Here is a 22,208-nt window from a genome sequence, read left to right as displayed (position 1 = left end):
AATCTCGAGCGTGTGCTTTTGAACTTTTGATACAAAGCAGCAAGTGGAGCTCATATGCACACGCATGTTCAGGCACACTCGGGGCACGCTACCCATGGGCGTAAATGTTTTACAATGTGATGTATTTAGAGTGTTTTGGAAGTTTCTGTGCAAACGACTGGATAAATGAGACTTGGACTATTCTGCATGAGTTGTGTGAGTCTGCAAAAGATGTTTTGATGTTGTTAATGTGGACCCCAATGACTTCAGTTCGTGAAGAACGTTTTTTGGATTCTCCGCTCCCAGTGGAGAAATGTGACAAAGTTCTCCTGAATTCAAGGTAACACCCGTTGAATACTTGACTTACTAATAGATTATTTTGTGGGTGAAGTGTTCCTTTAAACCATGCGCTTCTTGTGGATCAAATCTACTTTTTCATGCACTTGAGTCGGTCACAGTGAGTTATAAATAGGTCCAAAGGTGTAAAGGTTCTCTCTGGTGGCTCTTTGATTAAAGGGCATGCCATTTACCAGCGATGTCCTGGGTACAAATTCTGCCTTAGACATTGTTAGATGTCATCCCCCCTTTGTCTTCTGTCTCTCCTGGCTCTTTACTCACAGGCTGTCCAGTAAAGAGAGGGAGAAAAAAAAAAGGAATTGAATCCCATTTGACTGTTTCAGCCACTCTCAACTCCTCCTCTCTAAATAGATATCAGAATTGCATAGAGATTGCCCACTCTCTTAGAAATGGTTGTCATTTTCTTGTCTGATAGGTTTCTGTTTTTTCGTGTGTTTCACTGGATGCAGAGGCTGGAGAAAAAAAAAAAAAAACGTGGCAAAATTTGAAATGGACAGACATCCCCTGCACCCACCGACTTCTTGGTGCTTATTTGGGAGCTCCCTCCGCAGCCACATTGTCGGACTGCTGGGTGCGCCACACTTCAAAAGCTCATACATGCGTGTCCCCTGTGTGACCGGAGGACATCTGGGAAGTACATATCAAAATTAACCAGTGAAAAATTCAAATTAAACGCTCCCTTTTAAATGCTTTCTTTCTGGATTGTAAGCATCATGCAGCATCCAGTCTTCATTGCAGTGTGTAGTCAAGAGTAATGATGTGTGGTAATGATTTCCTTGAGGCAACTCATCTTTGTTCATTCCCCCTCCGTTTTCTTCTCATTAAACCTTTCGAAGCCGCTTGTATGGTACCATGCAAAATAAATAAAGTTCAGAGCCAACTGTTACTCCTCTCTTGTTGGCACAGAGGTCCCAGTCTCAGACCATGTTAATCACCGCCCATTTATCTGTATCCATGTAGCGTCTTCCACATGGATAACTACGCAAGAATTCAGGACAGGAAGCAAATATCTTTACACATGTTTGTGTGCCATTTGTCTTTTTTTATTTTACCAAGAAGCCCTTAGCAAAGTCATTTCAGCATCATTATGTTAGAACGATAATTGGCAAGAAGTGCAGTGCGCAAAACTCTATTGTGAATTATCCATGTTTCATTGTGGTCCAAAGTGGTTTAGAGTCTTGTGTTAATGTCCCTATTCTCATTAATATGCTGCATTTATGCCAAAGACCTTCAAAAGACCTTGGCTAATGTTCACAAATCATTAGGATGCAGTAACATGTTATTTTTCTGGCAGCTGTGTGTTGCAAACAGCGTAATGTATATAATGATCCACAAGCACTGTTGTCCTAACATGTCACCGCGTACATGGGTCTGAAACTGATGTGGAGCAGAGATGGTTGTAGGAGCATCTCACAGCGGTAATTCATTGTCTGCGACATTCGTAAAGGTCACCAGCAAAAAAATAAAAGTAACGGAAAAAAACCTCAGGGTTCAGCAACCGTGTATGAAATAGGTGAGTGTACACAGTGACTTCAGAAATGCAAATCAGAATGCAGGATGACTTAAGTATGTGTTGTAAATGTCAGAGCAATCTTCATTTGCACTGAAAAGATTCCCAGCTGATTGGTGGCAGCGAGAGGAGCTGCAACTCAAATTATTTATTAATACCAAGATGTTGGAGATTTAAAGACGGTGATATTAAAGTCTTGTTTCTAAAAAGCATCTGCTCTATAGTCCCTTCTGCCCTATTTCTCTTTAGCAATTCTTTTAATGGTCCAGTGTGTGTGATTTCGAGAGATATACTTGTAGAAATGGAAGATAATATATTTTTTTTAGTGGATAATCACATGAAAATAGGAATTATTATCTTTTTTTTATTTACCTTATAATGAGCCATTTATATCTTCATGGAGGCAGGTCTAGTAGCCCAGAATGGACAAACTAAAGACTGGCTCTGGATTGGGACATGCATGTTTTTGCACCGGCCACTGTAGTGAGCAGCCCATCCACAACAAGCCAAACAGCATCAGAAAAACACTGATTTTTAGCATGAAACTGTTTGATTCAGTATTTTTAGCGCTTTAAATCAGCAGGTCCATTTGTCTGGGAGAGAAAGAGACCTCTGCAGGTCGTGTTAAAAACCAGCTCAGTGTACCTTAAGTTAACAGAGAAAAAAAAGGTGAGCCCACAATAGCATTTGCTGGGTTAGCAGCCCGTTTGTGACGAGCCAAATGGCGTGGGGTAAAAACTCACGTAACTTTAATCAACTGATGCGTCTTTTTCTGAGAGGAAGAGACCTCTGCAGATAATTCGGCCCCTTGTTAAAATCTCCTGAATGTCTGGATCTTAAGTTATCAGAGAAAAAATGCGAGCACACATTTGCAGGTGATGGGCTTGTGGCTCATTTGTAACCAGCCAAACAGCGTGGGAGAAACACTGATTTGAAACTGCTTTATTTAGTGTTTTCACCTTTTTATGTCAGCTGGTCAGTTTGTTTTGATAAGGAAGTGACCTCTGCAGATAATTCAGCTCATGGTAAAAACCTCCTAAACAATAAACACTGAAGGATTTCTATCTGTGAGCTCCTGTTTGGCACATGGGAGAAGTTTCAGTGGATTGCATTCTGCAGTCATCACAGCCGCAATCCTACACACTGCTCCTTTAATTGCATTTTCCTTTAATTAATAGCCCTGTAATAAGTTTCAATATTGTGTAAATTAAGTTGAAAATCTGACTGATTTGTTTGAAAACGGCCATTTTTCTACCCAATTACTGGTAAATCAACAATGCAATTTCAGAGCCATGTGCCAAGAACATTGGTGCATCAAACACCATTAGGTGAAAAACCAGGTGAGACTATACAAGCGCTACGCTCTCATTCCTGGATGAGAGCCACTTGGGTCAAAGCAAGTCTCCACACAAGCTGCTCATAATCATCTTGTTAAAGTCAGCGATATCTGCTATTTTGGGGAGTACAACATATAAGAAAACAGTGCCTGTGTAAGACACCCCGCAGTGCGTAATCTGCCATCTCCTGCCATTTGCCCCAGTTAGTGCCTTTTCATTTCATCACTGTCAGTGCAGTGAACAGCAGAAATGACAGGAATAGGAATTGCTCAAGTGAGACCCTGAGCTGAAAACCTGCCAATCACACCTGTAAGGCCAACGAACCTGTACATTTTTACCACTTCTCTTGCTTTTCAGTTTGCAGTACAGACCCTCAAAATGCTCTTAGACATGTCTGACTTACTGATACTCAACAACTCTTAAAAAGTGCTGGTTTGATTTTAAGCACATATTTCAAAAAAACAACAACAGAACTTCTAAGCGATCAGCGATTAGCTTTGTCACTTAAACTCATACCGTCACACTTGTGATGGTATGAGTATCTTGTGAAACAAGACAACCTAAGGCATCCATTGGTATCCTGCTGTGCAAAAAGACTTTTTCCTATTGACTTACATGCCGAATGAGACATCTGTAAATCAGTGGATACATCTTTTTGAGCATCGAGTTTGTAATATTGGCAGAAATCAGCATAGGCCAATTCTGATATTTCATTTTAAAGCATATACCTACCGATCCTGGTGATGTACCGATACTATTGTCCATCCCTAATTTGATCCATTTGGTCCAATAGCAATTTAAATATCTAGGAGAGGTTCTCTAGGTACCTACACGTTTACCCTAAATTTACTTTGTTCCCAGTAAATGTTTTGTTCCTTCAAAAACAAGAAACCAAAGAGTATCAATAATATTAACTCTCATATTGACAAAGTTTTCAACTAGTTTTCAACTTTATTTCAGCAGCATATTAATAATTAAAAAAAATATGTTATGGCTTTTGGTTTAGGTGTACCACCTCAAGACCCATATCCCCCCCCCCCCCCCAATATCCCCACCCCATGAAAAATTGCCACTGTTTATTTTCTCGAACAAGTGCATCAAAAGTATCGAAACAAAATCTCTGCTGAACACAGCGGGGTGCAAACAAGCGGGCCATAAGAGACATGATTTGTATGTAATGAGATGAATGAGTGGGAGAGCTGTGTGTGGGTATGTGTGTGTGTGTGTGTGTGTGTGTGTGTGTGAGAGTGTGTGTGTGTGTGTGTGTGTGTGTGTGTGTGTGTGTGTGTGTTTGCGTGTGCTTATCCTGTGCAACCTACGCTATGACTCGCTTATCAGGGGAATTTTGAGCACAAGGAGTAGGATGATTCAAATGTTGGAAGACCACTCGTGGCCTATACCTGGCTTTGCTAATCACACCAACGCTGCTGCTGTTGCTGCTCCATCTTTCAATCAGAAGTAAAGCAGCTCTGAAAGAGCACCAGCAGGTTTATTGAATAATATCTACATTGGGACAATGCGAATGTAGATCGGTTTGATTTTTCTTTGCACAATTTGATTTTCTTAGATGGGAATTACCCGAGTCATGTCCGTTTTTCATTCTCTAGCTTCTCACTAAATATTGCACTGAAAACAAGGCTTTCTAAAGCAATTTAAAACTACCAGCTCTCACATGATATGAGTCAAACCCACTACAAGCTGCTGGGAGGCAAATCATATGTCAGGTTTACAGTGATGTTCAGCTGATCCCTGTTTTGCTTTGGGCAAGTGGGCTTTGCTTAATTGTTGCTGAATAGTTTATGAGGTTTGTCTTGTTTAGGTAGGGACAGCCTGAAGCAATTTAGGCTATGGTGTTTTTAACTTTTTTTTTCATAGGTGAGTTGAACTGATCACAACAGTGGGATTTGAATCAGTCCTCAGTAAGCACATGGCTGCTCTGGATCATAAAATAGTTTAAGCTTCGGTTCAAGCAGGTCGGATTTGACTCGCAGAGATCATCCATGTCGTCCGTAGTCTGTGTCGAGCATATTCGGAGCACACAAGACATTTCTCACTGCCATATAAGAGATAAGAACATCATGTACCGTGGAAAGATTTGGTGTCAAACATGCACCATCACTTATATCTGACAGACTGTCTGAGGTTATTTTTTTATGATCTGAATTTTCTAATAAATATCAAAGGGAAAAAAAGAGACTTCAAACTGAGCAAACTAACAGGGAGGCAGGCAATATTGCTGGGTAATCCACATCTAAAATAAGTCTGATCTTGGTTAGAGAGGGATGCTGGCTCAGTGAAGCGTGTGCAGCTGCAGAGTGGAGCTCTTCCCCTCCGTGCACGGACACGAGCACAGAGGGGTTTTTTCAGTTCTCACTCTTTTCCCTGCAGCACCATACCTCACAAGTCTGGGTTTTTAGCAGCCAAATACAAAGAGCAAACAAAATAGAGACTTTGTTTATGATGTGATCTCTCCTGTGCTTTCTCTCTTTCTTTTTTCTTTCCCTAATGTGATGGACATACGAGCTTATTCATGTACAGTGCTGAATAATGTCTCACAAAAAAAGATTATCTAGAGGGAACCCTGCAGAAAAATGCGAACACAGTGATTTTGCACTCTTTCGTCACGCCACGTCTAGTGACGGTGCTCATGTTGCACGCATTTGGAGCATCCCAAAGCTTTCTTCTGATTTCATTGTTCTTCTCTCTCCACGATACTTTTTTTTTTTTTCTGTGATATGATATGACATTTCCACATTTAAAACCTATATGTGTGCAGCGGAGAAAATAAACAACACAGACTGAATGAAAACATGTCCAGTGTTGCATGAGGGCTAGTGGATCTGTAGGTGTTCATGTATGCTAAGTGCATGGGGTCACCTTGGTTACTGCAGATTCTAGCAGAAGATGATGAAGTCAAGGGCAAGCTGAGGTGGGAAATCGTTAGGTCATATACTGGCCGTCTGTTTTTGACCTGAGAGTTAAAGGGGTACTTCACTGATTTTCAACCAGCTTTGTATTAAGACAATGTGGATAGTATGTGTAGATGAACTTTATTTTCAGAAACATGTTTTGGCTCGCAATTTACCTGTAATATGAGATTGTTTGTTACCAGCTGGCTTCCATTGTGTCAAACAGATGACGTCACATTACATCACCTACTGGAAACCTTTTATTGATATTGTATGGTGCAGTGCATTTAGGTAGTTAGGTGTTTTTTACCTTTTGAAAAATGTGAATGCCGCTGTCCTTTTTCTCTGTTTTCTCTGGTCACGCAGCACCAGTTTCAAAACTATTTGTGTCTTTCTCCTGCATAAATGTCCTAGTTTTATGTGAGGACCCTCTTTATATCACTGAAATATATCTTTAATAATGAGTGTTGCATTATTTGAGATTTTCTTTATTTACTTAAATTTCAACTCTTCATATTTTGAGCTATTCATGATAGTACACTACAGATGTTTACTTACCCACACACACTGACAATAACATTCATTTGTTGGCAGGAAAGGCGCATAGTTGAGACAATCTCCACAACTTTGTTGTGGCTCAGGGCTGTGTCCTGGTAGCACAGGGCAAGAGGGAACAGGGAAAGCTTTTTTGTTGGGTATTTTTGGTTGCAGTCAATGAAAAATTTAGTGGTCATTCAGGTTGTACAACACTAAGGAGTGCGAAGTGTCTTGTGCATGTATATTTCATTGAGTGTATTTGGGTTTTGACCCCAAAAAGAATGACGTAACGATTTACACCATGTGACCACACTTATAAAATGCTTTTTGTTTTTTTTTTATTTCAAATCCAAAACATCAGAAAAGAGGTCAAGAGAAAAAAATCAGCAAAATTCCTCTACGCCTCTCATGTGCCTTCCATCCTTGGCTTGGAGTGGTACATCAGCCTCTGTATCTTCCTCCTCCTCCTCCTCCTCCTCCTCCTCCTCCTCCTCCTCCTGTCCATTCTCATCAGCCACAGGCATTTCACTACACAATGCAATATTGTAGAGCATTCAGCACACAACAGGAAGAGGAGAAGAGAAGTTGAGGCGATGTTCTATAGCAGCAAAGAGCGCCACATAACCCAGGGGTGAAAATGGTGACTTCTGGTTTAGTGATGCACAATGAGGGAATTATTTGAATAATCTCATTTTCTTTCATACCACAGACACACTTCAAAATACATATTAATTAGGCTCTATGTGCTCCCAGGTTTTTCTTCCCCATATTTTAAATTCATACAAAGCCTTTGAGCCTGCTGAGCAGATCAGAATATCCAGCATGTGAACAATTTTTAGGAGATTGGAGGAGCGCACCACAGCAGATAGTGAGGAAAACAAGACACAAGAGGGAAAGGAGGACTCCCGTTGTAACAAATACAAACAGAAGAGGGGTCAAACTATGTGTAGCGCCTGTCTGGTTGTTTGGATTTTGGAGCAAACTCTTACCTCAGGTGACTGATTTGTTGTCAAGGTGGGTTAGATTGATTTTGTGATTTTTGTTTTTGTCCTAACTTGTGTGCAAAAGCCCACAAAGCAATGGATGCTGCTTGAAAGGGTTTCTGGCCTGTAGGTTGACCTGGCAGAGCACAAGCTTTTCAAGGATTTTGGTTTAAAGGCTGACATGTCTGTAAGTCTGCCTTTGCAATACGGCTGTCAGACGATTGCAGCATCTTGTGTGCCTGTCTGAACCACTTTTTTTAACAGTTTAGCTTCTCTTTGGGAGCAATTGCATGTGTGAAAGGTATGTTTTATTAAGTTGAGCTGAGGTCAATGATCATTTTTCATACACTCTAACTTAGCACTCCAGATAGACAGACACTCCTTTTGATCCCCAAATAGACTTAAACATCAAACACAGTATTTGAAGATTGTAGTGTATTGTAAGAAAAGTGGAGATTCAAACACTTGAAGGGGAACTCAAGTGATATTTTTTCAACCTGGACCCCATTTTACCATGTTTCTGTGTCTAAGTGACTGGTAGAAACAACAATGTCTGAAATTAGTTCAATATTTAGAGAGATCGCTGTAGTCGTCAGCGGGGAAACACGCTGCAATGTCACCATTCGAGCAGGTGTGCCTGTCAATTTATATCCACTAAATGTGTTTGTTTTTGCCACATACAGGTCCTATCGTTATTAGAATTGTCTGACAAACATACAAAAAGAGAAATTAACAGTTTTCTGCACCTTTAAGTCTCATTAAAGGAGAATTCTGAAATCTCACGAGAGGTGACTTGTTGCAGGAAGCAAGTACGTTTACTTTCTCTTTACAATCCTGTCTATAATGTTGTAAGACACTCATAATGACAATCTGAGCATGTTAGTGACAAAAAGCACCTTAAATTGGCATAAATTGAGGGGGCACACCTGCTCCAAGTGGTTACATTGCAGTCTGTTTGGCAGCTGCCATCTGCAGCGCTCTGTCTCAATACTGGACCAACTGAAAAAATTGTTATCTCCATTAGTTAGGCACAAAAACATGGGAAGATAGGAGTCCAGGTTGAAAAATACCGTAGTTACTCTTTAGCAGGGTGATCACACTTAATTTATTTATTAAAATTTTGACAGGAGCAACTCATGTGTCCTTAAAAAGCTGCAGGCAGATATGTGGATCATGACACCTCACTGTCACTGACAGTAGGTAGATGATGTTATGAAAGGTTTGAGTGTGTCAGTGTTGAAGGATATCCTGTCCACATCAGAACACTTCTGCTAAATGTTAACGGTCAGTGGTGTGATACAGCATAAATGATCCGACTGACTAAATGTTCAGGACAGTATCTCTCAGTGCAAGTTGAGCTTCTGTGAACAGAGAGTGTGAGACATCTGGCCATTAATATTTTTGCAAGCATGTTTGTACTTTGTCAGCACAAAGTTAACTTTTGGAATATTAACTAGTCTTTGTCACTTTGTCAGAGAGGAATAGTTAAGCATTATGTGAAATGCGCTGATTCTCTTTCTTGCCGAGAGCTAGATGAGGAGATTGATGTAACTCGTGTCTGTACACTGAATATGAAGCTATAGCCAGCAGCCTGTTAGCTTAGCTTAGCACAAAGACTGAAAAAAGGCTGGCTTTTTGTGGTGGTAAAAAAATCCACCCGCCAGCACTTCAAAAGCTCACTAATTAACACTAATTGACCTGTTATTTCTTGTTTGATTAATCTGTACATTAAGTCTTGTTGAGGTTGCCAGGCAACCAGCAAAGACTAAGTTACTGGAACTGGCCAAGAAATAGTCCGGCACATAACGAGCCCTGTACCGCCGCAGCCTTGATTTGTACAGACTGCACAAAAGAGATATAAAGTGTTAATTAGTGAGATTCAGAAGAGGTGCTGGTGGGCAGATTTGGTTGCCTGGGTCCAGACCTGTGAATCCACCCACTTCACCGAGTTGTAACGAATTGGCAATTCTATCTGATATCAAGCAACAGATTTCGCTGCCTTTGGAGAGAGCCAGGCTAACTGTTTCCCCTGCATCCAGTCTTTGTGCTAAGCTAAGCTAACAGGCTTAGGGAGTTTGCTCTGTCCGGGGGGCAGTGCTGCGTTTTCAGCTTGGTTCAGCTGGGTTACAAACTTTCTCATTTTACAGCTAAACAATACACTAAAATGTGTTTCTGAAAACATTTGAGGTGAGAAATAGACAATGCAGTCATGAGTCTTGACTCATATTTGATCTGTGCTGCCTAGTTTGACAGTTTGACCACAGTTAGCAAGCAGTGATTGACATGATTGACAGCTGCTCTTTCTGAAAATGGCCCGTGATTGGCCAGAGTCTTCCATCAAGGGCTAGATGTGCTAAAGCATGAAATCAGAGCCAAATGTGTCTGGTGTTCTCTCAGACCACTTGAATTACAGTATGCTTAAACTTTATGGGATTTATGCCCAGTGACGTCAAAATTAAACCATCTACCCAGGCTTTATACCTTACAAGAATTGAAATGGGTGAGTTACATAAAAACTCACCCTCCTGTCATGAACTGGGGAAATTGCTATAGACCCAATTGTTTGTTTGTTTTTTTTGTATCAGGATGTAAAAAAGTGTATTTCTGCTGCCAGCCTCAAATGGCCATTCAAGTTTTTGGCCCTTCACATTGGCTTAATTTTTATAGGCCTGGAGATTTCTGCTTGACAAGAAAGTCCCTTTTTCAGAATATCGAACCATTGCTTTAAAGATATAATTCAGTCACATAAATTGTTCGTAACACTATTTTTAGGTCTCCATCTATTTCTATGCATCCTAAAAACTTCATTATTATGCCTTTGTTATTAATAACATCAGTGGACAGATATCATGAGCACAACCTTGCTACCATGACCCATAATCACAGCCACCACCCAAGATGAAAAGTTTGAAACAAATTAGTTTTGCATTTATACTTGAAAAAAAGCACCAACCAGATGTTCACAAAAAGAAAGACAGTGAATCCTCTGTGGACCTTAATTCCTGGTGCTACTCAGTATTTATCTTCTGAAAGCTGGTTTTGCTTTACCAACTGTTAAACGGTGATGAAATGACTCATTTTCTCACGTCACACACGCCTCTGCTCCGGAGGTATGTTTGATAAAGGAAAACAAAGATTAGAAACAAGTGGCTGGGAATGTTTTACCAACTGAATCATGTACTCATTATCTATCTCATTGTTTAGTTCAGACCATCCAGCACACGTGGAAGTTGGTGTTTGACAAGAGGCATTTGTTCGGAGATCAGTGAACACGACCAGTTTCCTGAGAGGAACCAGGTGTGAGTGCGTGGGGCGCCTTTTTTAGCATTCTTGTCCTTAGCCCCTTTCCCATTGCACAGAAAACCAGCTAACACCCGCTAACATCTGGCTTTTTAATGTAGTGGGATAGTGATCGGCATTCACACCTGGGTCAAATGACTTTGAGGTAGCCACAGGTATTTATCAGCTTCAGCCCTTATCAGCATTGATGAAAACACAACACCCTGGTGAACACGCTAATGTTAGCCCCCTTACAGCTAAGATGCGATGACGCACCACTACAAAATACGGTCTGTCTCTGCCCGAGCAGAGCTTAAATATCCACATCAAATTTGAGAGAGAGACTGAATAAATAAAAGATGTATAATATGAAGTAACCAAAGTAAAGCCGCTTTCTCCTGTTTTATAACCTTTTTGCCAGCCTGACCGTGATGTTAAATGTGCAACACCAAAAACAAAACAAACAAAAAACAAACCACACACAGGAAGGCATACTCATCTGCTGCAGAGCCGTGTACACAGCTCTGGTCTACTGGCAATGGTAAAAGACCATAAAGGACATATTTAGTGTTTTGCCTGCATACACATGCTAATTTTGGTGGAAAAGGGGTTTTAATGTTTTATTCTCCAAGCTCTCATTAATATGTATGTTGCTTCAAGGCCCTCTTTACCATTGTGACAGGTCATGAATTGTTACTATGCTGTGAAAACCTATACTTGATTTTTAATATCCAGACTTGCAGCTTATGTGAGCGGATGGATTCAACTGACAAAGAAAATATTTCAAATGAACCTTGAAAGAATTTAAAGCATTCAGTAAAAACATGTCATGTCCATCCTTTGAGTGTGTTACTCTGATATTTTGGAAAGAGTATTCATGTCGAAGCAGCCGCCTTTGTAACACCTGGAGAGTGTTTCATTGTGTTGCTCAGAACGTCATCAACGTTAGCAGCAAGACTGTATGGTTGCCATTGGTAACAGATTCTATCTCCATTTAAGATACATGAGATATGTTGTTACTAGGGGGGGACTAGGTATAAATGAAGTTTAGCCCCGGAATCATCACATATGACGAGGCTGACGTCCTCCTTTTGTTGCATATTCAGCGGCTAAGGAGGAGATGCATGGCTGACAGTGTTGCTAGGAGACCACACACAGCGACTAGTGTGAGAGGCTTGATTTCACCTCCCTCCCCCATTCTTGTAGTCTGGCTGCCTTTCACTGTTTTTCTATCCTTTCTTTCCTCGCCTCCATTTGCTTATTCCCTCCAATCCCATGTTCCCTTCCTCAATATTTCCTTCCATCAGCCTGTCTCCAATTTTTCCCGCCTAATCATATTTATCTTCGGCCTGCTTGATCCCTCAGTGACTCTCTACATATTGGCTTCCCCCATTTTTCACTGAGCCCCCTCCCTTCTGTCTCTCTCCCGCTGCCTTCGCTCTAGCTGCTCATTCTTCTCCTGAACGTTTCGCTCCTGCTTCCTCTCTGCCTCTCGTCTTCGCTCCCTGTTTTTTTCTCAGACTGAGCTGTAGCAATGTGCCTGGCTGGAGTGTGGAGACAGCGGTGGACAGTGTGGCTGTGGGGTTAGGTTATGATGCTTTACAGTGGGGACAGATATGGCTATGGTGTCTGGAAGACGCTGAATAAACTCAAGCATCTTGTGTTTATAAAATACAGACCCCACTGATAAAATGAGACATAGAAATACAAAATCTTACTGATTTCTTCCCTAACTGTCACATACTAAGTAACAAAGTTTATTTGTGCAAATTTTATTTAACCTCCAAAGGATGCAAACAGACACATCCCAGGACTTGGTGTGCAGACGAAAGAAGATGACAAACAAGATGTTCTGTGCTACCTGCCCTGTCAGCCTAATTGCTTCTTTTCAAGCAGCTTTTGCAAAGGCAAATATATTTTATGAATGATTTTTCTGTAATTAAGAAAGGAGACAGGCTAGTAGCAGCATCTTGTTTCAAATCACTTTTTTTGTGGAAACACAAAAGGAAAATACACTCCAAATGTGTGTTTTAAATATGTACTCTTGGAAATATTACCTGTATGTCAAGGCCAGGCCAGTGCTGTGATGTGTCCCTCCACTCTGCAGCCTTACTGCCTCTCTCACAGTGAGGTGCAGCAACACTACAGGGCCACTTGCTGAGGAGGAGGCTGGAGGGCAGAGGGCTGCAGCACAAAGCGTTCCAGAAGTGTTAAATTCAGTGGCAGGGAATGACAAAAAGATTTGAGACAGAAGATACGGTAAAACTGCAAAGCAGAATCTTGCTTTGACGAGAACATGGCTCTTTTTAACAAGTTTTCAGTTTGTTTGTTTTTTTAAGATCTAAATTCAGTGATCACTGACTCACATTCAAATCAGCTGCTTAGCATTTGCAATTACCGCGTCACACCCTGTGCGCACGTGTGTGTTTAGCATGTATGGCAGATCTGTGTGTGTGATCTGTTTGCTTATGTGCATGAATGAGTAGTCTGCAGTGTTGCATGCAGATCCAGCTAAATGAATCATAGCTCCATCTGCCTCATAGTTCTAATGAGACGAATTCAAGCGACTCCTGACCCTACAGATGCTCCTGAAACAACTTGCTAAACGCTCTGAGTTTATTCAGGATTTAAAGTGACTCCAGGGATTGCCAGCCTATATGAGTGCACCGCATGTTTTGTGTCAGGTCTGTAAAAACAATAATTGCAGCACAAATTTGATCAGACGAAGATGCGCGTATGTAAAATGAAGCTCTCCTGGTTCTTTAAGCTCGGCTAATTGCACACCAACCCACAGCATGTAATGCGGCAATTGCAGGGCTGCCCGCTCAGCTGCCAGATCCTCGAAAACCCAAATCAAAGCTCCAGCTAACAAAAGCCCAACCTACAGTCGCAGCTCCCTAACCTAATTAACATTGAGTCAGCAAGCATGGCAGCAGCAGCGGTCGAGGTTGTGGCGAGGGCTGTGGGGTACAAGAATAGCAGTAGCCACGCTGACACACTGGATGACACACTGGGCCGTGACAAAAGAATCACACACAGCTATACAGCTCAACATGCTGCTTGGACTAGGTGACAGTGCCTGATGCTCCCACTGTTGGCTTTTTTTGCCTTTATAGTGAGAGATGCTTGAGATGTTGTTCAAACAGTAAGGATGTTGTGCAGTTGGTGGTAATTGTGCTTTAAGTGGTCCTGGATATGCGCAGAATTAGAGGAGCTGTAACACTGCTGGAGAGTGTAAATGTCATGTATTTTTTCTGCCCTTTTCATGCTGCTTGCATCTTCAGTCCAAGAGTGTAAAAGCGAAATTAGGAGCTCATTAAACTTGATACACTTGCAGTTTCATTGTAGCATGTTGTGAATGCACAACTGCGATTTTAGGAAAGAAAAGGGTGTCCTTTGTTTATAATATCACACTTAATTGTGAGACACAAGACTTGACAATGTGAGTGATAAAGATTACTAACCTAACATTCTCTACCAAATGGTTAATTTGACCCTTAATGGTAAAGGTAGAGAAACAAAGCCAATATAATTAAATTAACTTCAGATCATTCGTTGTAATTAAGTGATACATTTAGTGTCATCCAATATATATATGATGAAATAAATTTGTAAGTATGATTTTTTTATTTTCTCAAGCAATGCTTAGTTGCATGGTTGAATTGTCCATTTATGGCAAAGGTATGCTAAGATGATAAATTTGCTATTTTTCTGAAATATATAGGATGAGAATTCACTTTTGTAATACCATATATGTATTGTTATTACATTATATATTCGATGAAAAACATCTGTGATTTTTCACCATTTTTGAGATGTTTTGGAAATATAACTTGTAATGGTAACATTACTAATGCCATCCTAACAAATTGATATAACAAATTACAGTCATAATGACAGTACAAGGTTTGTCATTAGATTTTTTTCTTTCTATTTTATCAATACCATGAAAGGACATCTCAACCCTTTGGTAAAAGCATATATTTAAAAAAAAAACAACCAAAAAAACATTGATTTTTGTTAGCAAAAAAAAAAAATACAAAGAAAAATAATTCCATAGCTTTTTGTAAAGCTTAATGCATATTTTATGAGGTGACCATTCAGTTTTGTGCAGCAACAGTGCCGTTCATCTCAGAACAAACCGATGCAAGACGCACCAATGATAATGCTACACTGACCACTGCTAAAAAACACTGAATCTCTGTTGCTATTTATGATGGAAAAACACTGGGAGCATGCATCAGCTGACAGCTGTGCTTTTCTTAGCCAATTGCGTTGCACACTCACATTCTCCAACGTGAAAAACACCGTTGGGCCCTCAGATATCTGCCCCACAACAAGCCTGACTTCTCATGGGGTGAGCGTGAGTAGGAAGCTATGCATGCGCTACATATGACAAACCGCATTACTGTCTGGCTAGCAGACAGGCTTAGCTAGGCCATCCCAGGGCCTGCAGCCAGAGACGCTCTGCAGCTGAGTTACCATGCTTACTCAAATATTCATAACTGGATAATGAAAGTATAAATAGTTTTCATGTGATACACTAGAGGTTGGGGGTAAACAAAACTGCAACCTCCATCATCATGCATCACTGTGTCTCTGCTTTGAAGGCTGCCAGTTGGAGTAATGGGCAGGATTGTTTGCTCTGACACGGTGAGCATGATAAGCTGTGACTCCCCTAAAGTTCTGCCAGTAATTTGGGTTTGATTATTTGGGTTTCATTGTGCATCGCCCCATCGCAAAGCAATCACTGTCAATCTTGTCTGCGGCAAGTAGGCTGGGAAGCTGTTAAACATGTTTTTTTTAAATGATTAATGAGCTCAAACATTGCCCTTGTTTCTTCTTGTTTAGGTGAGTTGGAGGAGGCCGCCTGTCACATACGTCCCCCTCTCCCGAGTCTTCTTCTATACCATGAGCTCTGGCTCTGCCCAGGATGTGGCAGTCGAGCATTTCCTGCGTGACATAGAGAGGCGAAGCAAGCGGCTACACTGCGCTGTGATAGGCTGCGAGGAGGAGCGACCCTGCAGCGACATGAACCTGCTGTATCGTAAGAGCCGTTTGGACTGGAGGCAGAGGGACCAAGAGGGAAGTAAAAAGAGGTGAGAGGATGAGCTCACAGGAGCTTTGCATATATGGGATTACATTAGGGTTCAGTTCAGCGGGGATATAAACCTCTTAGCCGGCGTGAATGAGTTTAATTTCAAAATCTTAATTCCAAGCACAGTTCATGAAGTCACAGGGGTTTGCTGGAAAAGTCTTGGACAAATTTGCATAGCAGAACTTCATAATGAACTTAATATGTTCTGTAAATGAGATAAACTACTATGATGTCAGCTAAAATGTCAACGGGGCAAAAGGGGCCAAGACAGATGAAAAGGAAAATTAAATAGAGCTGTTGCCTAATTTGTCTCAATACATATTTGATAAGTTTTTCTTTACATACTTTTATCAGAGGCTCTAACCTTTAAGCTGCGGAGAGACCATTTGTTTTCACTCAACAATCAATCATATGAATGTTATGCACTCTTACAGTTTTCCTAATTCAGTTTTAAAGCTACAGTTGGTAACTTTTATGAAAATAACTGTGCCACATTTGCTGAAACTCTCACTATATTCTGAAAAAAAGGACATGAGACAGATGATCTATTAAAAAACAAATGGTACCACCCCTGCTTCCTATTGCCTCTAATGGTACTTCCACTAGAATCAGAGGTGCAGCAGCAACAACCAATCAGAACCAAGGAGTTTCTAAAGCAGCTGTCAATCATTTAAAAACTCGTCATGAGCTCTGGTCAAACTGTCAGACTAGGCAGCATTGATTAAATATGAATAAAGATTCTGTAACTGCATTGAATGTTTCTCACCTCAGATGTTTTCAGAAACATATTTTAGTTTACTGTTTAGCTGTAAAATGAGAAGGTTGGTCCGGTTGTTGGCCACTGCTTTGTTTTAGTTCAACATGGCGGACAGGTCCCAAACATTCTCATTTTACAGCTACACATTACAATTAAATATTTTTCAGAAAACTTTTGAGACAAAAACTCGGCAATGCAGTAACAGAATCTTGATCAGCGCTGCCCAGTCTGACAGCCTGACTGCAGTCCACAAGCTGTGACTGACATGACTGACAGCTGCTCTCTCTAAAAAATGACCTGTAATTTCCATCCTTCCAACAAGAACGTGTTGTAAGGACTAAACCATACAGAGCCCCAGTAATGAGCCCCAAATCCTGGAAATAATAATTTTAGCACGTCCCTCGTTTTAAAGACAATGTTTTTATTGAATGGGTTGTTCGTTAGATGTCTGAAATAATTTCTGTGGTTAAATACAGGATTAAGAGAATTTTATGTCTATGTTTTGTTCTATGACATAAGACTAATCAGTAAATACCCCACTCATTATCTTTGAAGCTTTTATGAGTCTTAAGAACAACAGTTGCTAACAAGTGGCTAAAGGAGTCTACAGAACATCATCACATTCAGCCACATCGAACACGGCTTTTCAGCCTCGTAATGTAATGTACCATACAGTAGTTTAGTTTGTTTATAGCGTAGGCTACAAAAATCCTGAAAATGGTGTCAATTTGTGAAGATTATCTTGCTGAACAAAACGTGTAAATATCATGAACGTTGGTTTACCACAGAGTTTATTTTCTGCAAAGATCCAAAATCCAATGGAAAAATAGGCTTTTTGACGAGGGCACCAGGGCAACACTAACTTCGTGGTTTTGGCCTACAGAAAAACAACATCCCTAGGGCACTCTTTTGGCTCCCAGTTTATTCAGATGTCTGAGTTTTTAGCAGTTCCATTATAAAATTAATTCCCTCTAAACTAAGAGTTTGAAGCCCAATCATCCAATATTTCACAAAAACAAAGATTAGAGAAAAGTTTTTAAAAAATCATAAATAATAGATTTATGTAGCAGAACCTTGTTTTTACCTTGTTAAGCATGTCAAGACCTCTCACATTTATCTTGTGACCCTTTGGAGGTGGCTCAACTCAAAGGTTGGGAATCACCAAACTACTCCATAACAGTAAAATTCTAGTTACACATTAATGTATCTGTATATAATAAGGTCATACTGTATAATATAATATAGCAGTCTTTGGGTATATTTTTTTAAGAATTCAATGCGTTTACTTTTTATACTTAAGTACAATTTGCTAATAATACGTCTTTAAATTTCCTTATATACTTATATTAAGTAGGAATTGTGAACTTTCACCTGTAATGGAGATTGTCATATTGGTATGTTAGACAAGACATATTATATTATGTAATATTATTATATTATTATATATATTATGTTTGTTTCCCCACGGCTGGCCAGCCCTGTTTCAGTAGGATTGAAGAGATTTCATTAAATGAGGTTATGTGTGTGTGTGTGTGTGTGTGTGTGTGTGTGTGTGTGTGTGTGTGTGTGTGTGTGTGTGCTTGTGTGTCTGTGTGTTCAGGGCTCTAATTTCTCCACCATTACAACACAGTTAGTTGCTGATGCATCAGATACAGCTTTTCTCTTTGGACGCCCTCCAGCAGAAGTGAAAGGCAATCATAATAAATCACAACACAGACTAAGTGCTGGTGTTGTCAATAATGTTATCGTTATTAATAATAATAATGGCCTGACAAAAATAATAGGCAGAATATTAATAATAATGATAAAAGTAATTTTAGGATCAAATGAAATCTAATTTATTTAAACTGCATTTTCCACAGACTTGCTATAAGACACCAAAGCATCAAAACAAACAAATTCAATTATAATAGAAGTAATTCAAGCACTCTACAAAAATGGGAAAAAAAAAAAAAAAAAGGTGTCAACAACATCACACTTTTAACCACAGCTTGGTCGTGACAGTTTTGTTTTGAAAAGCGCGTGCTTGCCTATGAGTGAGTGATTGCGTGTGTTTCAGGGACAGAGCAGAGATGTACTGTTCAAATATGAGTCACCTATAATTCACCAAATATGCAGAGGAGAGCGAGAATATGAAAGACAACAGCTCAGTTTGTTTAGAAGCGTCGTCCAGTGCTTCTGACTCACAACAGTAATTGGAGGCCCTCGTGTTGGCAGCAGAGATCAACGTCATGGTAGCATCAAGCCAGTGGAGGTGTAGGGCAGCAAGTGGGACAGCGGGACATGATGAGCGATGAAAGCAGAGTCGAGCTTTGCCAGAGCAGCAGAGGTGAGAAGCAGGACATGACCAGTGATGATTCCGAACAGGGCAGGGTCAGGGGATGAAACCACATAGGGAGGAAAAGGATAGAAACCAAATGGACTGGTGGCCAGACCGGCAACGACTGCAGAGCTGGCGGGAGTGAGGGATGCAGAGGGGGTGGAGGAGGGACAGAGGAAGCAGTATGAAGGGCACTGGTAGACAGTTTGAGATCTTGAGGCCCTCAGGAGAGAAATCACATTTATAAAGCAGAGACGGCTGCAGAGATACTAAATGGTAAATAGGTGAGTTTCAATATGAGTTTTAAAAATAGAGTTTCTTATGGCACTAATACAGGCAGACAGACTATTCCCAGTAGTGGGGACTGGTGGAAGAAAACCTCGCTGCCAGCTGAGGTTTTATTAATTCTTGCACAGAATTATGAGACCAGGGTGAATGGGCTGACTTGGGTGGAGCCTGACATCGCCAGTCTGTGTGCAGATATATGGAGCACTAAAAAAAAAAAAGCTCTGCAAATCACTTTAAAGCAATTTACTAATTGATATTTGATGACACAATTTAACAAATAATCCTGTTGAAAGAGGGATGAATAAAAGTAAAATTTAAATATTATTAGATGTTTGTGAACTAAAAGGAAATGTATCATTTAATTAAGAATTATAGAAAAAATGAGTAATATTTTAAGTAATCAGTGGAATCTCTGTTTTACTGGTTATACGGGTACTTAAAGGTAACTTCCTGGTGAAATACACAAATAAGTGTAATAATTCTTCTTAAATGTTATGTGGGAACACTCGAGTCATCTGTACAAAGTGGAGTCCAAAGTCATGATTTAGGCTATAATATTTTTCCTCTATGGATACATGAGTTTATTGATGTCTGCTGGGTACCCCTGTCTGAATGTGACTGGTATTCATGCTGGGTTCACATGATGTGCTTATGAAAGTGGGACATTGTTAAATAGCCTAGAACAGGAGATAGTTTAGATGTAGACATAAAATAGAGTGAAAACAAGGACATATTTACATTCAAAATATATATTTTTCCATACATATTTCCAGTTGAATCAACTCATTGACCTAATACTCTAAATCCTGAATCACTATTGTATTGCCAACTATAGATTGAGACAAACAAGGAATCCGTCCAAGATTCACATCTCTGTTATGTTCCTTTTATGGATACATCAGACACATGAAGGAGAGGCATCTGTTTTCCAAACCGTAACATCTTAAGCACATGTTTCAAAGCACTTTCAGGCCATTAAAAACATGTTCTGAATGATTTGAGCTCATTCAGTTTTGTTATGAATACAATTTATTGCAGCTGTCATGGCAGCTGGATGAAAATGTATTCCTCATTATGTCAGTGCAGCCTCATAAACAGAGAAAAAGTCACATAAATAAAGAACTTGAAAGTTAAAATCGATGTCTAACATGACTCTTGAGTTTCAGACAGACAAAGAAAATATTTTCTTGTTGCGGTAGCTTCTGTAAGTTTTTATCTGTGTGTTTATTCATTGTGGGCATGCAGTGACAATAAAGGTAAATGGAAAACTTATTTTAGTCATCGGTAGGCTTAGGTGCACCTACACGGGCGTCTGTGTGTGTCACAGTCTGGCAAACAGTACTACAGTAATACTCTTAGAAGAATCAATAGACATAGCTTTTGCTTTATTGCTTTGAGTCAAACACCAGGCAGTTTCACTTTTTATGTAATTTTCTTCCGGTGACAGACAAAGAATCAGATCAGTTTAAATCCATGCTAGAGACAACCCATAACTTAAGGCAATCAATTAAAGTGTCGTGTATCGTGTCAAATGTGTCAGTAAGGTCCAACAGAATGGGGACAGCTACACACTCAATGTCAGCTGCTCAACCTTAACCCGTCACAAACTTGAACAAGATCCGACTTAGCTGCTCTGATTTGCCCTCAAACCAGATAGGATGTTGTCAAAGATATATATATTTTTTTAATCTCAGTCATCTGCTTAAACATAACCCACTCTTAAACTTTGCCCCAAAAAAGGTAAATTAGAAATAGGACGGTAGCTGCTAGGGGCAGAATTATCTCAAATGGATTTTTTTCAGTAGAAGCTTTATCGCCACACTCTTAAAAGCTTTTGGGAATATCTCACACTCTGAGGAGGAGGTAGTATTCAAGAGTCTGTCCAAAGATAAATCTACCAAAGGTTGTTGTTCAAGAGGTGACAGGAGAGCAACAGCTGACCTCTTGCAGGTTGATTGCTATTAGGGTTTTTGTTCTTGAGTGAACTTTAACATCAGTTAGAAATGATTTGGAGATACCTCACACTTATGCAGATCGATAAACTGTGGTGAGGACTTTGGACAAAGAAAAATGGGAAGAAACTTTGAAATATTGTAATTGATTAATCATAACTGGTTGGTATGGTTATGATGAAACATACAACTAATGGTCTGGACATGCAAAAGTTTTCCATCGATTCCTTAGAGACAGCAATAGCACCCTAGAAAGTGGCCCACCAGCTACTAGTTTAACAGGGTCTAATCAAATCCGTCGTTTCTGACGGAATTTAAATCGTAGGCGCACAGTTTTGAAACATCTCAGTTTTACTGACCTAAAAATCTCTTTGCATGTAGACGAGAGACCAACAAGTAGAGGAAAATATAAATTTATAAGAATCAGTGTATGCATGTAGACAGAGCCTATGTCTGTGTTCACACTTGCTGTTACAGTAGAATTCATCTCCGCGTGTGTCAAGTGACCACTTGTGATTGGATCTCACTTTCCCGCATTATATGCAAATAAATATGTGCACCAATTCCATTTGCAAAGACCAAATATGATATAATACCAAGTATGTTGATTTTAACTGGTGGGAGGATTGTCGTGCCATACTTGCTGCAGGAGTGAGCTCTGTGCAGAGGACAGTTGGTGAGAGTCCGCCCGTACACACAGTGACAGGGCTAACTGTTACCTAATGGTTATTAACAGGTTTAACAACAAAGTTGAGTTGTTTCGGCATTGCTGTGAATTTACTGGAACTGTTTCAGGTGCTGCTGTGTAAGCACATGCTAACTGGCTGCTGATCAGACTGTTTGCTGGGAGTAGTGCAGCTCAGGAGACAGTCATTTAGCACTACGTTCTAACCCGGTTAATA

The 22,208-nt window shown here is 40.1% G+C and overlaps 1 protein-coding gene across 3 annotated transcripts in view; it reads left to right on the top strand.

The window, feature by feature from the left end:
- Window positions 1-22,208, top strand: part of LOC121953071 (neuronal tyrosine-phosphorylated phosphoinositide-3-kinase adapter 1) — a 42,335-nt gene that overhangs the window by 10,282 nt on the left and 9,845 nt on the right. For all 3 annotated transcript variants that reach the window (XM_042500011.1, XM_042500012.1, XM_042500013.1), the window contains one exon: window positions 15,743-15,990. In XM_042500011.1, coding sequence (XP_042355945.1) covers window positions 15,743-15,990 — 248 coding nt within the window. The remainder of the gene's footprint in view (window positions 1-15,742; window positions 15,991-22,208) is intronic.

Source organism: Plectropomus leopardus, chromosome 13 (genome assembly GCF_008729295.1).
Source record: "Plectropomus leopardus isolate mb chromosome 13, YSFRI_Pleo_2.0, whole genome shotgun sequence".
NCBI lineage: Eukaryota > Metazoa > Chordata > Actinopteri > Perciformes > Serranidae > Plectropomus > Plectropomus leopardus.
The sequence above is the reverse complement of the archived record's forward strand: the minus strand, read 5'-3'. Positions and strand labels throughout refer to the sequence as shown.